Source organism: Oratosquilla oratoria, chromosome 26 (assembly GCF_046742065.1).
Source record: "Oratosquilla oratoria isolate Oo_2021 chromosome 26, ASM4674206v1, whole genome shotgun sequence".
Lineage (NCBI taxonomy): Eukaryota > Metazoa > Arthropoda > Malacostraca > Stomatopoda > Squillidae > Oratosquilla > Oratosquilla oratoria.
The window spans coordinates 52757206-52774142 of NC_134802.1; the positions used below are offsets into that span (position 1 = coordinate 52757206).

Here is a 16937-nt window from a genome sequence, read left to right on the forward strand (position 1 = left end):
TGATAGCAAATAGTGTTTAGGAAGAAAGTCGAACGTAAGTACACATAGGAGAAGGTGGCAGATAGACCATTAATGGACTATATAGTGGTGACCAGGAGTATGGTAGGAAGAGTTTAGGATGTACATGTTCTAAGGGAAGAGAGGGGGGAAATATCAGATCATTTTCTGGTGGAAGGTAAATTGAGAGGAGAAAGAGGAAAAGGGCAGAAGGTAGGGAGGTACTAAGAGTGAACTGCTTAAATGAGAAAGAAAAGGAGAATGGGTATAAGAAGCTGAGAGAGGAGTGGGAGGGAGAGAAGGATAGATTAGAACTAGGAATGGGGATGGTTCAAGGAGGGAGCCATAAGGTGTGCAATGATGTGTGGAACAAGGAGGGCAGGAGGAAATAGAAGGAAGTGTAGTGAGTGGTGGGATGAGGAAGCAAAGAAAGGTGTAGAAGAGAAGAAACAGGCATTCATAGATTGGCTACAAATTAGGACGAGGGAATCGTAAGAGAGATATAAAGTAAAGAGAAGGAAAGTTAAGCATAAGGTAGGAAGCAGATGTGAAATGGGGTAAGAGTATGACAGAAAATTTTGAAAGTAATAAAAAGGTTTTGGAAAGAAATTGAGAGGAAGAGGAGGCGAATCAAGTAGAGAAGAAAAGGTAAGGTGCAGATGAAAGTAATAAAAAGGTGTTTTGGAAAGAAATTAAGAGAGGAAGAGGAGGCGAATCAAGTAGAGAAGAAAAGGTAAAAGGTGCAGATGGAGAGATAATGGAAGAGAAGGCAATGAGAGGAAGGTGGGCAGAGTATTTTAGGGAGTTGCTAAATGTGAAGGATGGTGAGGGAAAGGTAGTTGCAGTGGGAAGTGCTAAGAAAATGAGTGAGGAGTGAGGAAAATGGAGGAGAAATAGTGCTGTGTCTTGCGACACTGCTTCTGACCCAGGGCGGTGGACATGATGCAGGGATGACCCATCATCCAGGAGGTGTCAAGATAAGAGGGAGGGTGGAGGGGAGTTGAATATGTAAGGAATGGAATGGGTGGGAGTGGTTTCCATGCCTTTTTCTTGTTAGGTATCCCCCCACATAAGGGGAAGAAAGTCTTTGGTATATGTATGTATGTATAAGCTCTGCATTTAATTGCCGCCCCCATTCCATTCGTTGTGGCCCTGCATACACAAAACTCCACTTCCTATAGCCTCGGTCCTTTTACGACTTCCAACTCTCTCCCACCCCCATCCCTTACATATTGCATCACAACTTTTACCTGCATTTACAGTAATTTAACTTTAAAAACTCCTTTTCAAATTTCATCAGTGCCTTAGACCCTTCTCTGACTTGGGTATAAGTGCAGTGTCATCTGCAAACAGATGGTTCATATAAGAATGGAGGAAACAGCACGCTACTTTGCAATTACTACTGCATAATAACATAGTACCTCAATACCTTAGTGCATTGCTTCTGACCTGGGTAGAAGATATGGGTGATTCTTCATCCAGAAAGAGCAAAGGTAAGGGAAATTGTAGGATATGTTGGGGTTGGTGCATGCATTGGCTGGCTACCTCCCTTAGAAGAGGTAGAGAAACATGATGGTTGATGGAAGGATGGACATACATTTGTGCATGCATGCATACCTGTCAAAGGCCTTTCTTCTCTGATATGCAGTTGTCTGAATAAAAGCACACCCACTTCATATAAACAAATACTGTCCAACCTGTCCCATCTTGGGATGAAGGAATTGTCCCCTGTTACACAGCTTGGGTCAAAGGCACATGTCCTCTACAGGAATAGCAGGCAAGCCTAATGCGGACTCTGTGGAATAAAAGGTAACAAGTTCGCAAAGGGCAAATATAATTACAAAACATCTGCATTCTACATGAAGTGTACAACTGTGATTTGTTTACTTAAACATAAAGGAGAAAAGAGAACCCAAGTTTTACAGGGGATCCCAAGAGGGAGTAAAAGGCTTGATTATTAACAGAATATTAATTTTAATCACTTGATATATGAACATTACATTTCAAAAACAACATGACTTGCAAAATATGCTTAGTTATCTCAACAAGGAAATTCTCAATGTCAGCTTGAAGATGAACAAGAGTACAGTAGAAGTATAAATAATTCAAATTCTTCAAGATAAAAAATTCTGTCAGGTATAATTGATGGTGGGAAACATAGGTAAAGTGTAATTATTTACAGGTCAAATTCTAAAATTTATAAAAAATTAAAATTATATCGTACACACGACCGACTTACTTGCAGAGATTTTTGGGCGGTTTGTCAACTACTTTTACATTTACCTTATTACATCTTTTCGTGGGATTGAACTAATCATTAACAACATTGTATCAGTACAATGGTAAAATGATAAACTTAACATTACTTAACATATACCAAGGGCTTTTTCCCTCTAGCAAGGGAGGTACCCAAAGTCAAAGGCATAAATCCACTCCCATTCATTTCATCCTCATATACTCCACTCCCATTCACCATCCCTCCCGCCCTCTTGGCTCCTCCTGGATGATGGGTCATCCATGCATCTCGCCCACTGCCCTAGGACATTTGGGAACAGATGTTAAGGGGTAATTGTGCTGACAGCACTGTATGGGGCAGAAATGTGAAGTATAAGAGAGGAAGAGTATGTGTGAATGATATTCTGACACAGCTTGAAGGGATTTCTCCCTGTCTTCTCTTTTTCTGCCAGAGGGGGGGGGGGTTGGTTTGCCAATTATATGAAGTGGCCTTGGTTATTGGAATAATTTTTAAGAATAAGATTTGTCATGAAATGAATAGCGGAGCTCACACACCTAAGGACTGGGATGTAGATAATAAATAATTTTCATTATAGAAAATAAAGTGAACCAAAAAATGGTTAAATAAATACAATAAATAATTCCGCAATACTTTCATTTGGCCTTGCCTGTTTAAAATGATTTTGTGGCAACCCAGATCAATAGTCATAGGCACTTAAAGGAATTTCCACAAAGAGCAAAATGATAAACTTACACTATTTGCCTTTGAGGTCAAGTCCCACAGATTTTATTCTATTTTAATAACTGCACATTTACGAATCTTACATTGTAAAATGTGCGAGTTATTCAATAGGTTGTTTGAACAACTGTTGACACCCATGCACATAAAAAAAATTACTGGAGATAATTTAATAGGTGGTGTCAATCCAAGATTTTAGTTCTTCCTACAATGTCAAGATTTTTTTTTTATTAACATCTAGACACCTGGAACTTCTTGACAGTGCAGACATTGGAGTCGTGTCTCCCAGAGGCTCCAAAAGTTTCGCCAATTCACTCATCAGCAATATGCAAGAGGGGATTGTCACTGTGGGGCATTTTTCCATTGAGCATTGGTTAGGTAGAGGGTTTCTTATAGTGTGCCACTCACTCATGGCAAGATCAAGGGAAGAATAGCCAGGCAACTTTCTCTTGAGGGTGTGGGAAGATAGAAGACTTCTTTTTCACAAAGAACACTTTTGAGATGTCAAATCTCTTGTTCATGTGATGATATTCCTGAGCCATTTTATTTGTTTATTTTTCAACCAAGCTTTACAAATTAGAACCCAATGTGTGTGTGTGGGGGGGGGTGCAGGGTTAACACCTTGCTTTACCCCCGAACCCCTGGGACACCCATATCGGCAGTACAAAGAACAATAGTATGCTATGACTGTGTGTGGGCATTTGGGCTGAGTATGAGTACCTCCACTTGACAGAAACTTGTCTTTCTCACCCATCTTGTTTAGCACCAGTTTCCACAGAATCATAGCAACCTCTGATTGGAAGCTGCACTGGCCAATGATGACATGATCTGGTTTGCTACAAGAGCTCCCTGCTGAGTGGGGAGCTGGCCCAGCAGACTAATTGCTGAACCTGACATACTCTACAGAATGAAAACTCATTCTTGGTTGTTACAGCCTGGGGACGCCTGGCCATGACTGCAAGGATGGATATCTTACAAGAGAGCCTATTGTTTCACAGACTGCTTTCGGTTTTAAACTCTAGTGATATATGCTTATGCTGGAGGACGAGTATGACCTGATTCAAACACTCAGTATACAGTAGTTCAAGACAGTATTGTTCTAGTTTCCATTAAAACATTGAGTGTACTGCCTGCACTATGGACTGGTCATGTGTACTGTTGCAACGTCATTTCTTGTGATAACTACAATGACAGGATTACAACAGAGATATGGCAAAAGTTGAAGTGACCTTACAAGCCTTACGCCCCAGTTGAAAGTTGCAGCAACTTTCCTCATTTAAAAATGCTAAACAAAAAGTTTGGGTTTGTAGGATCAGTATCCTTTGAAATATGACACAATGTGGAATATGAATCAACATAGAATTGGGTTTACTTAAGTTTACTGATGCACCTTTTCAATGTAGCTCACAGGTGATAGCTAGGTACATGAATGATGTGTGGGGCTTTCTGCACGCGTTTTTGTCATAACTCTTCATCTTCATGATACTATTTTAAATATCCACTCAACATGTGGAATATGTATAAATATGTGCCTAATTTACCAGCCTGTAGTACTTGACTTCTCAACAAGACTAACTCTTGCCCTCTATACTGACCTAGTCATTATACTTGAGGTTGTTCCCTGCAAACATGATTTGGTGGGCCAACATTGGCCCTAGGTTGGTGTATATCGGTAACAAATGGGCCAACCTAGGGCCAATGTTGGCCCACTTAATTATGTTTGTAGGGAATTTCCATGCTCGGGGACAACATGACATCGACTCACAATGTGGGAGTCGAAGTTACTGACGACTTCGGTGGTCAGTCCAGTAGTCACACCCGTCCACAGCATCCTTATGCTCTAGTCTTTTGCTAAAGATGACGAAAATGAAAGAGAAAAAAAAAATCACAGTAGTTATGGATGAGGAGTAAAGTCTCAGACTTCGTTCTCAGTGATTTCATGCTCTTGTTGAGGCTGTGCATCCTGTGTCTCCTCTTCTTCTCCTTCTCCTTCCCCTTCTTCGTCTTCTTCTTTGACAGAGTCTTCGTCGATCTCTCCTCGAACTCCTATGACAGTGTCCGGAAGGGCTTCCTCCGCGTCAGCGTCCTCGCCTCCGTTGTCATTTGGATCGTTCATTCCATCCTGTGGAGGAACCTCTTCACCTTTAGCTACTCCGGCAGAAGCTTGGGTCTTAATCACAGTACCATTACCTCCCGAAGAACTCGTCAACTCTTTAGTCTCCCCCTCTTCTTTCGACATCGTGTAGGGGAGGTAGTCGTCCAGGGTGTACCCAAAGAGGTCGAAGTCCAACTGGTAGCGATGGTAGAGTGACATCAACTCTTTGGACGTGAGCTGACTCACATACTTGACCTTCGAGTCCGGGGTGAGAGAATAGGTCACGTAGTCGGTGGTGTTGATGGGTTTCACTGAAGGAGTCTGACCCCATGCATAGTGAGCGTCGTTCCAAAGCGTCTCGTATTGTAGGATCACGTTGAAGGGGATGTGACAAGGGGTGCACCTCCTCGTCAGAGGCTGCCACTCGTCATCGAAGTAGCGGATGTCCCGTTCCAAGAGATACTGGACGAATTCTCTGAATGTGGGTTCTCTGGACTTCCAGTGAGTTTCTCCCTGTCGCATCATCCGAGAGATTCGCTTGCCGTACTTGACGTAGCCTTGATAGTTCTTCTTGGCGTCCTCTAGAGTGTGCCTGTAGGAGGCAATAAGCCGATCCACCGGATGCCGGGTGATGAGCATCGTCGTGGCGTTTCGGAGGAAGATCGGGTAATCCTCCCACGCCTTCAAGAACGGGTACTGTCTTCGCGCGAGCTCGAGCGTAGGCTGGCTCAGTTTGTAAAGTTCTTCTTCTTTGTAGTTCCCGCTAGCCACCAGGAGGCGTTTGGCTACCCAGGAGGCCCCCGTTCTTCTGATGGGACAAAAGGCGAGGCCCAGGCGCTCTGAGGTCAGGAGCATTTGGTAGGCCGGGATTCTGGGCATGTAACTGAAGACAGGCTTCGCCAGGATCTTCTCCTCTTCGGTCAGGCTGTCTCCGGTAGCGTCTTGCCACAGTCCCTGGCGCCACCTGGAAGGGGGAGAGAGAGTGTCAGGGCGGAATGTTGTCACTGGAAACACTTAAGGTTACGTGTATAGTGTTATTGCACAAGTGTTATGAGGTCGACATCTTAAGGACTTCGGCGACATCTCTACGGAACAAGTCGCTCAGCATTCATTTGTAGTTGGAGACTAACCTCCATTAAGAATGATAATCTCCGCTCAAAAAAAAAAAAAAAAAAAAAAAAAAAAAAAAAAAAAAAAAAAAAAAAAAAAAAAACACAACTGCTGACCACTACTACCATCCTTCAGTTCTACTTCTTACATCAGCTCCCAGTCGTAGGCGTTATGTCTGTCAGTGGTCCCAATATGTTCCTCCATCTGGCTCTATCATGGAAGGCCCCTTCCTCCCCCTGAGTTCAATTGTACTTACCTCCTTAAACCTCTCCTTGACCACTTCTGTGACCTTATCTCTTCGGTGTGACCTTGTCCCCAAGGATATAAGCACCGACTATTGCTGGCAAAATACCCATTACTTCAGAAACGCCCTTTGGCCTGAAGAAGATCATTGAGATACTCCTAACCCTGTGCTGCTCTGACGACATCCCCTTGCCGAAGGAATGCACCAATAGGTCGACTTCCCGTCACCTGAATACATCTACTTGGCATCAACCAGAACGAAACTCACTTGGAACAAGTACTCCACAGCTGATCCAGCTTCTCCTTCTGCAGCTGCATGAGGACCTCATGGGGGGGGACCGGCACTGGCGTCGTTGTGGTCGTGGTCGTGGTGGACGACTTGACCATCTTCCGACGAGGGGGAGCGTTCCTGATCCTCGACCCAGCGTGACCTCCATGAGAACTCTTATGAGGCCTTGGGGCGATGTGCCGGGGAGGTACCAGGCGGTTGACGTTCTGGTGGCCATTGTGAGAGCCCAGACTGAGCTTCTTCTGGATCTTTACGAGGAAGCCCTGGAAATAGAAGCGGTCAGTCAGTTCACTGTTTACTTTGAGTTCATCTGATGAGGGAAGCAACACAAAGCCGGGGACAAAGACATGAGAAGTACACAAGTTCAAGCGAACGGGTTTTGTATATAAAAAAAGAAAGAAAAAAGAAAAGAAAAAAAAGAAAAAAGTAAACATGTCTATAAAAAATACTTTAATGATATTCTAGTTAAAGCGGATATATAAAATTGTTTTTTTTTTTTTTACTAATTAACATATGTAAGCGAACATATTCAAGCGAACGGGTTTTGTATATAAAAAAAGAAAGAAAAAAGAAAAAGAAAAAAGTAAACGTCTGTAAAAAATACTTTAATGATATTCTAGTTAAAGCGGATATATAAAAGTGTTTTTTTTTTTACTAATTAACATATGTAAACAGATTTCTACAGTCATGTTTATTGTACTATAAAATATTTCCAATTTTACGTTATAATATGTCAAATGGGAGCTAAGATGAAGCACTCATGAAACTATTCTGACTGTCGCCAGTTGATTTTATTCAACTAGAGGGGGGGGGCAACGTGCCCTGTGGTTTGTTAGAAGTCCGAGCACAAAGAATAAAATTAACGACGTCAGTGGCCAATAACCGCCTCCTGGCGTGAATGCACTATCACATCTCCTCGGGGAACACCAGCACGGCGAGGAGATTGGACTTCGAGGACGTGGCACAGTGGTAACGCGAGCGGCTGTCAGCTACCCAGGGAAGCCGAGTGCATGAGTTCGAATCCTGGGCGCGGTGCAGAGATTAGAAAGGGTATGCAGTGGTCTCAGGATGCAGAAACCTCCATTTGAGTAACTAGAACATGACTTCGCTTACAGAAATCTAGACTTTTCTAGAAACATTTCAAGAGTATGTCTAACATTCGTATCGCTTTACAATAATCTCTTAGTTCATCATTCATTCTTGCTATATATGACGGGAAGATAATTTGATATTTGGAGATTTGTTAAATAAATTATTGTAACCGAAGTCGTTTTCACTCAAACGAACTCTCAACTGTCTACGCTGGTGAAGCCTAATGTGATAGTCCTTTCGGCTGGAAGGACGGGTCATTGATCCAGTTTGACCTGTGACTTTCTTTATTGAATAAAATCGTTTGGCACAGAGCTCCACGTAAGAATGCGCTTTGCCTGTGGCAGAAGCCGCCACGTTTATCCTAGGGCAGTTACCGGGGGGCTTCGGGGGTCAGCTAAAAATAAAGAGAAACAGAGAGAGAGAGATTCATCTACTTAAGACATTTGAGAAGGTTTCGTGACATAACGAACGTGGCACGGGAAGACTGTTCCCACTGTGGGAGGTCACGTGATGAACGAAAGAGGCACTGTACCTGTCCAGCATAGTGGATGATGCAGATGATGAGGACGGCCTGGAGGATGGACGATATGTTTTTGTTCAGCTTGCGCAGAAACCCGGGCAACATCTTGCGCTGCACAGTTCGTCTGCGAGGCGGAAAAGATTTTAATAGAAAACTGGTTTGGCATTACAGGTTTGACGTTCACACACACACACACGCAAACACATACATACAGACACGTAGACAAAGGCAGGCACACACACACACACACACACACACACACACACACACACACACACACACACACACACACACACACACACACACACACACACATGCATGCATAATACAGACACGTAGACAAAGGCAGGCGCACGCACACACACACACACACACACACACACACACACACACACACACACACACACACACATGCATACAGACACGTAGACAAAGGCAGGTGCACACACACACACACACACACACACACACACACACACACACACACACACACACACACACACACACACACACACACACACACACACACACACACACACACACACAATTGGAACCAAAGAAGTAAAGAAAGTAGGATCCGAAAAAGATTTGGGAGTAATTATCACGAACGACTTGTCCTATGATATACAGATTAACAAAATTGTCGGGGAGACTTACAACTTGCTAAGATCAATAAAAGTGGCGTTTACATACTTGGACGAAGACATGATGAAAAAAATATTGGTTACATTGATAAGGCCTAGATTAGAGTATGCAGCGACATTGTGGTCCCCCAGTACCAAAAAGAATATAAAGAAAATAGAAAGAATCCAAAGAGCAGCTACAAAAATGGCACCTGCACTTGCAAACCTATCATACGAAGAGAGATTGGCTAAACTGGAGTTACCGACACTGGAGCAAAGAAGAGAGAGAGGTGACCTATTGACCATCTACAGAATCATGAAAGGCACAGAGGTACTCGATAGTGAGAACTTACTTAACTGGGACAAAAGAAACACAAGAGGACATGGAAAGAAAATAAAAAAACATAGCTATAGAAGAGAACTGAAGAAAAACAGTTTTCCTCATAGAGTTTTGGACACTTGGAACAAACTGGACAATGAAATAGTATGCGCAAAAACCATTCATGAGTTTAAAAACAAACTAGACACTGCAAGATACAAAGGCGGGACAACACGAGCATAGCTCCCCTTCCCGCAAAATACAACTAGGTAAATACAACTAGGTAGGTAAATACACACACACACACACACACACACACACACACACACACACACACACACACAGTGCCATCCCATCTATTGTGCACATAATCAACTCATTGTAAACTTCCACCATGTATATATTCCAAGTCTTATATCTTTAATCAACTTTTGCAATGTATTATTGTCAGTGTACCACTGTAATGGAAATAATTTTTTTATTATTATTATTATTATTTTCATTATTATTATTATTATTATTATTATTATTAATTATTATTATTATTATTATTATTATTATTATTATTATTATTATTATTATTATTATTATTATTATTATTATTATTATTATTATTATTATTATTATTATTATTATTATTATTATTACACACACACACACGAACCCCAAGCCAGAGAACCGGGGTTCGATTCCCCAGCCGGGCGGAGATAAGTTGTGTTTGTCTCCTTTCACGTGTAACCACTGTTCACCTAGCAGTGAGTAGGTACGGGACGTTAGTCAAGGAGTTGTGACCTTGCTGTCCCGGTGTGTGGTGTGTGAGTGGTCTCAGACCTACCCAGAGATCGGCAAATAATGAGCTCTGAGCTCACTGCCGTAGGGTGGTGTCTGGCTGTCTCGACAGAGACTGCAGCAGATCCGAGGTGAATACACACACACACACACACACACACACACACACACACACACACACACACACACACACACACAGGCGCGCGCGCGCGCGTTATCAGAGGGCAGATAATTTTTCCCCTTCCGAAGATGGGGGTCGGGGGGGATAGCCTACCACACATCTGCTATAAGTTAAAAAAAATCCATATTTAGCCAGATCATAACAACAAATGCAATCACTACATAAGTGTATATGTTTAAGTAGGTTTACTTAATTGCATTCATTAATTGTAATTATGTGTGAAGGATAATTTGACGAAGTCAGAAGGGGTTTCTTCCTGTTTTCTCTTTTTCTGTATGAGGGGGGAGGGTCGTCGATTGAGTGAAGCGGCCTTGCTGTGGATGCACTGTGCCTTGCTACATTGCTTCTGACTCAGGGCAGTGGGCGAGATGCAGGTATGACCCGTCATCCATGAGGAACTAGGATAAGAGGGAGGGGAGGGTGGTGGATGGGAGTAGGTTACGTGGCCCTGAGCTGGCTACCTCCCTTATAAGGTGGAAAAATCTCTTGGTATACAGATAGACTAATTAAAATGCACAGGAAAGGAACTACACTCGTGGGACCCCGTCCTTTCTATCTTCATTTTTTTTTTTTTTTTTTTTTTTTTTTTTTTTTACAACCTTGTCGTTTGGACTATTCCACAAGTTGGCGCATTTACACAGAAAGTTGTTTCTCGTGAGTGACTCACCATGGTCTTGGATCACGTGTTGGACTCGTGATCGTCAGGTATTTCCCTCCCGGAAGAGAGCTCAGAACTCAAATATGACCGATCTATGGGTAATGGTGTGACCTTACACGCACACACACACAACTCCTCGCCCACTAGATTTGGAGTAACGACTCGCAGCGCAGCGATACTGAAATTATTTCAGCCCTGGGCGAGATTCGAACCCGGATTGCCGTAGTGGCAGCCGGGAACTCTGCCACTGCGCCACGTGTTGCTGTTGTGTGTGTGTGATGCACCATGGTCTTGCGTCACGTGTTGGACTCGTGATCGACAGCTATTTCCCTTCCGGAAGAGAGCTCAGAGCTCCTATATGACCGATCTATGAGTAATGCTGTGACCTTACACGCACACACACACCCAACTACCCTCTCACGAGAGCTGGAGTAACGATTCGCAGCGCAGCGATACTGAAATTATTTCATCCCTGGTAGTGGCGGCCGGGAACTCTAACCACTGCGCCACGAATGTGTGTGTGTGTGTGTGTATTTACCTAGTTGTACCTAGTTGTATTTTACGGGAAGGGGAGCTATGCTCGTAGTGTCCCGTCTTCATATCTCATTTTTTCTAGACTGTTTTTAAAGTGTGTGTGTGTATTCACCTTGGTCTTTGGATCACGTGTTGGACTCGTGATCGACAGCTATTTCCCTCCCGGAAGAGAGCTCAGAGCTCGTATGATCGATCTATGGGTAATGCTATGACCTTTCACACACACACACACACCCAACTCCCCGCCCACGAGAGTCAGAGTAACGACCCGAAGCGCAGCGATACCGAAATCATTTCGACCCTGGGCAGGATTGGAACCAGGTACTGCGAGCACCACCGTACTTCCAAGTCCAGCGCTCTACCAACCGCGCCATCTAGTCGTGTGTGTGTGTGTGTGTGTGTGTGTGAGCGCGCGTGTGAGATTCAGACACGCAAACGTGGAATTTTGTTAATCTTGTAGACACGTAAATACTCTTTGTAGAAAAATAAGGTTGATCTCGGATTTCAAAGAAAACGGGTTCGACTGGGAGCTCATCCCGTTACCTGACCACACTCCCTCCCCCTCCCTTCAACCGAACTGAATCGACTGGCGACATTAGACAGAACAAAATATATGAAGTCGTCACGACATCCAAGCTGATAGTTTGGAGGGTCTTAAGAATAGTGTTAAAATATAAATAAAAATAAATAAAACAAATATTGGTATCCTAATTCACTATAGTCCTCAAGTATAATTGAATCAATTGTTCTACACTTATTGATTTCTCCGCTGTCAATAATTTAAAGCGTATCATTCTCTGGGATAATTTTGTCCTTGAATTTTGTCCCCAAGGATAGAAGCGATGGTTATTTGCGACGGAAGATCTCTTTAGGAAGAGGATCTGCCTGGTAAAAAAAAAAAAAAAAAAAAAAAAAATATATATATATATATATATATATATATATATATATATATATATATATATATATATATATATATATTTATGCGGAAAAACCACCAAGGAAAAAGAAAAACTGATGACCAAGCGCTTTCGTCTATTCAGATATCCTCAGGGTATATGTACCCTGAGGATGTATGAATAGACGAAAGCGCTTGGTCATCAGTTTATCTTTTTCCTCAGTGGTTTTTCCGCATATTTAGAATCACGAGTTTATGTGATTTCCCATGCCATATACATATATATATATACATATACATATATATATATATATACATACATAAATATATATATACATACATATATCAAATCGGCCATCCTGAGTCCACTGCTGAACAAAGGCCTCCATAGCATTCCATGATTCACACGCCCGCTCCATCCTCTGCCACGTCACTCCTGCAAACCTCTCAATCTCGTCGCTCCACCTTCTGTCTGGTCTCCCTCTTCCACGCTTTCCATCTCGCGGCGTCCACCCAATAACACACTTGCTCCATCGCTCATCAATCGTTCGCACTAACTTACCTGCCCAATTCCATTTCCTCTATTTTACCGCCTCTACAGTATCACTCTAGTTTAGCTCTCTCACCCAACTTGCTCTCGCGAAGAAGTAGAGAATGTCTTGTTTCATCGTGTTGGTGAGGGCACAGTCGTGACATAAAGTTCGTCGACAATTTAATGAGCAAGACTTGGTACTGTATTTGGTAAGAACAGATACTTGGAAAGATGTCGTATTGCATATAAATAACAAACTTTCTTATTTTATACCTGGACAACCACTGGCTGACACTTTTTGGGTTATATGTGAATTAGATTTTTTTCATACCGTTACATGCTAGTATACCATCGACGAACTTATTTCTCCAACTATACTCGGGTTGTACTGGTCGTTTTTCATGAACGCCAGGGATTAAAAACACTGGAAAAGTAAACTCGCGGAGTTTTATTTCTCGAACATTCCCTGTAGAATCACTGTAGGGTTCAACACCCGCCTGATTACCTACAAAAAAACAAAGGAAAAGCTGTCTGTGCTGCTTTTTTTTTGTGACCGAGTCTGAGCATTGGTTCTTCCGCGTTCGCGTCGGCTCGGAAGCCGGGCGTCCTCTTTAGCTCGATGGTCTACGAGTACTTAGCTTATTTGGTTCTAACACACGCCAGACGATTCTAATCAGCTGAAAAAATCTCCTCAGTTTTATAAAAATCATCTGGCTGTAGCCAGAACAAAATTTACAAGGATTGCCCCGTGTCTCTAAAAAATAATGTATTTTATTTACTTTAGCAAACGCCTTGTGCTTCTTTTATTTTCTTCAATAAATGAACAGTGTTAACATCTGTGACAGTGTAAACACGTAGAACATTGCCCACAGTGTGTTCTAGAAATACTTAAGAGATGCAGCTTCTTGGAATGCTGAGAGCGATCTTGAATCGTCTATGTTTGCAGCATACGAGTATAAACCAATGCGCGTATATGCATTTTTTTCCAGTAACCAGTATGGGGTCAAACTAGCTTATATCAATATACACAACACGTGCATTAAGATATGCCCAATCGGCAAGGTTAAAAAAGAATTCTTAATCAAATGATATGGATTTGTTGAGTATAGTCCCCGTATGGGATATCGACTGCATATGCAGTCAATATTTTAGGTATTTTACCGACAGTTCCTACTGACCAGAGTCGTCCAGTAGTTTCATTTTTATGACTGGAGACTAAATCTCATTAATAAAAATAGAATATATGAATTAATAAATAAATAAAAAATAATATGAAATAGAACAAAGTAAAATAGAACAAAATAAGATAAAACGTTGATCACTCTTATTTGTACTTTCCCTCCGTCCTGCTCTCATCCTTGTCACCTTTACGTGTGCCATATTGACTCCACGATAGAACTTTTATCATAGAAGTGTTGTTTATTACTGTCAAAATACTTCAACGAGTGTGATAATTTACTACACTCAAAAACTATCTCCTAGACTAAAGGCTACGTTACATTACGCGTCTTTTCAGTCACTGCGTGAAAGGTGCCCGCCTCTCAACCGTCCTGTGTTCAAACGGCGACTCATTGCCGTGGGAGAGTGACGCGCGATATTCAGTTCATCAAAACTGCCACAGCTTTGTACAGGTGATGGTTCACTTGCCACGGACACACGTTATCCTTGTACAGTTCTATTAATTGAATAACGTCTTCACGACGCCAATGGAGCTGAGACATCTGTGACATGACGAATGAGGCGGTTTGGTGGGCCTTCTGTCGCGCGTCACCAATCCACCACTGCTGGGAGGACAGTGGCGCGCGTCAAGTGCCCCACGTGTGCCTCAATTTGAGTGTGTTGCGGGGACCGCCGTGGTAAGTTCCTCACGATTTGACGCGTAGTGTGACGGGGCCTAGACTTACACAAAATCGAATATTTATATCGGATATATATTTTGATTATTTTCCCGATTTTTTTTTTGCATCCCCATCTTTTGTTCCTTTATTGTTGCTGTTAATTTTTCTATAATTATGATTTGTCTTACTAGTATGATATACGAGGATAACGGTTTGTATATATGACGATGACTCGAACTTATTCGTTTTCTCAAATGTATTGAGGTTTAGTTATTGTTCAGAATTTTGTTGATATATTTGCTGTTGATAAATAATGACTAAGAAGAGTTGTCCATCTCTATAAAACAAAAACATCGTATATGGTCGCTTGTTGACATATGATTTGAAGAGGCCCACCAGTATGGCTGATGGGTAAATACGCCTGGAACAAAAGCGAAGCGCTATGACGTCTGCAACTCTTCTACATAAACAATCTTGGGTAAATAGTTCAGAACGCGAAGATCCAATTTATCAGGTTACTTGTATTTTAATGAAGATACCATACACCTCACCCATCGCATTTGAAAAAAATACATTATTGCATCATGTAAAACGGTTCCATTTGCTAAATATCCTTAAACTCAATGAGGAAATTGACGTATGAAAATCCATCAATCCATCAACCCTATGGAATCCACTGCTGAATACATATCTCTCTCAAACACCACCTAGACTCACGACTGCGCCAACATCTGCCACATCACTCCTGCAAACTTTTCTTATACGTATAAAATGTATTCTAGAAAAGGACACGTTACGTGGATCCACAGTGGCAATTCAAGCTTTGGCTAGTCAACATCTCGAACATTCTCTCCATATTGTAGTGTATTTTAGAATAGTGACAGCAGTGTTCTTAATTACGCCATTCGTATTGCAGTTGTGTGTTAGTGTAGAGAATGGCTCAAACTACAGTAATTCATGCGAATTACATGTAACGTGCTCTACTAAAAATAATCTGTGAAACAAAACTGTAAAAGGAACAGATAATGTAAAGTATATGATGAAAATATGTTGTGTGCTTCCTTTGAGAAAAAAACTTCTGCAGACGCTCGTGATTAGATATTTACGGTGGTATTCTTAAAAAGAAATATTTCCTTACATAAATCCTTGGAAGAGATCTTTTTTTAAGAATACCACCGTAAGAATCTTACGGTGGTATTCCTAAAAAAAATCTTTCCTTATATAAATCTTAAATAAATCCTTGGAAGGGAAAGTTTTTTTTTTAAGAATACCACCATTAGTAACATACACGGAGTGGCAGGCGGGTCAATGAAGGAAGGATTTGTACGCCACGGTGGCCGCACCATGCCCTGCCACATCGTCTATCGAGAGCACACGCTCTCGGTAGTCCCCACTGTCTTTCCGAGCAAGCTCCCATGCAGATACCTTCCCCACTCCAAACAACTCTGAACAGATTCGAACTAACTTGCCCCAGCGATGAATTCTGCGATCGTCCCTATTCCTCTCCCCCATTGAAAGTTGTCACTTGTGTAGACAACCCATAGCTGGAGTTGATGTTCACGAATTATGCTGCCAATTGGCCTAGACTAAGTCTCATAGTACATTCTCTGGTTTGATATAGAACCATTCCTACGATACCCCATGATCGTCCAAAGGCACTTGGTCCCAAAGACATAGAGACGCTTCTTCAAGCCAACATTCACTGTCCATTTCTCTCAGTCGTACGGCAGGTCAGGTAACACAAGTGGCCTAAAGATTCGGATCTTAGTTCTACTTTATAAATATTGACAACGTCTTATACTCTAGTTGACGTTTTCACATAATGGGCAATGCCAAATCTCCGAAGTACTTCTTGATAAGACCCACCATTATTATGCACTACACTACCAAGGTATGTGAAGCGTTCGAAGACCATAATGTCCTCGCCACATACTTGGACAGACTGAATTGTCATCCAGTAAGACCCCAAATGTCCGGACTTTGGTCTTGGTTCAAGAGATCTGGAGTCCAAGCGGTCTCGCCTCTCTGTGCAGTGACTCGAAGGCTGCAACCTGGGCCTCAAACGACACCGCAGGGAGAGCATCATCAGTAAAGACAATGCCAGTGATCTTGGTGTTGCCAATAGATGCTCTGGAACGACAATCATCGACAACTGTCCAATATCCAGTCCATGGAGGAGTTGAAAAGTGATGGGGGTGAGGACACACCTTTACTTCACTTCTGATTTAACAGGAAAGAAACTGGA

At 42.2% G+C, this 16937-nt stretch overlaps 1 protein-coding gene across 1 annotated transcript in view; it reads right to left on the bottom strand.

Annotated features, from left to right (window-relative positions):
- Window positions 1-3580: 3580 nt before the first annotated feature.
- LOC143039587 (carbohydrate sulfotransferase 14-like) overlaps window positions 3581-16937 on the bottom strand; it is a 17799-nt gene continuing 4442 nt past the window's right edge. Inside the window, exons 2-4 of the mRNA XM_076209818.1 lie at window positions 8333-8444; window positions 6688-6971; window positions 3581-6030 (exon numbers count right to left, since the gene is read on the bottom strand). Of these exons, the coding sequence (XP_076065933.1) occupies window positions 4887-6030; window positions 6688-6971; window positions 8333-8425 (1521 nt within the window). The 5' untranslated portion in view covers window positions 8426-8444 and the 3' untranslated portion in view covers window positions 3581-4886. The remainder of the gene's footprint in view (window positions 6031-6687; window positions 6972-8332; window positions 8445-16937) is intronic.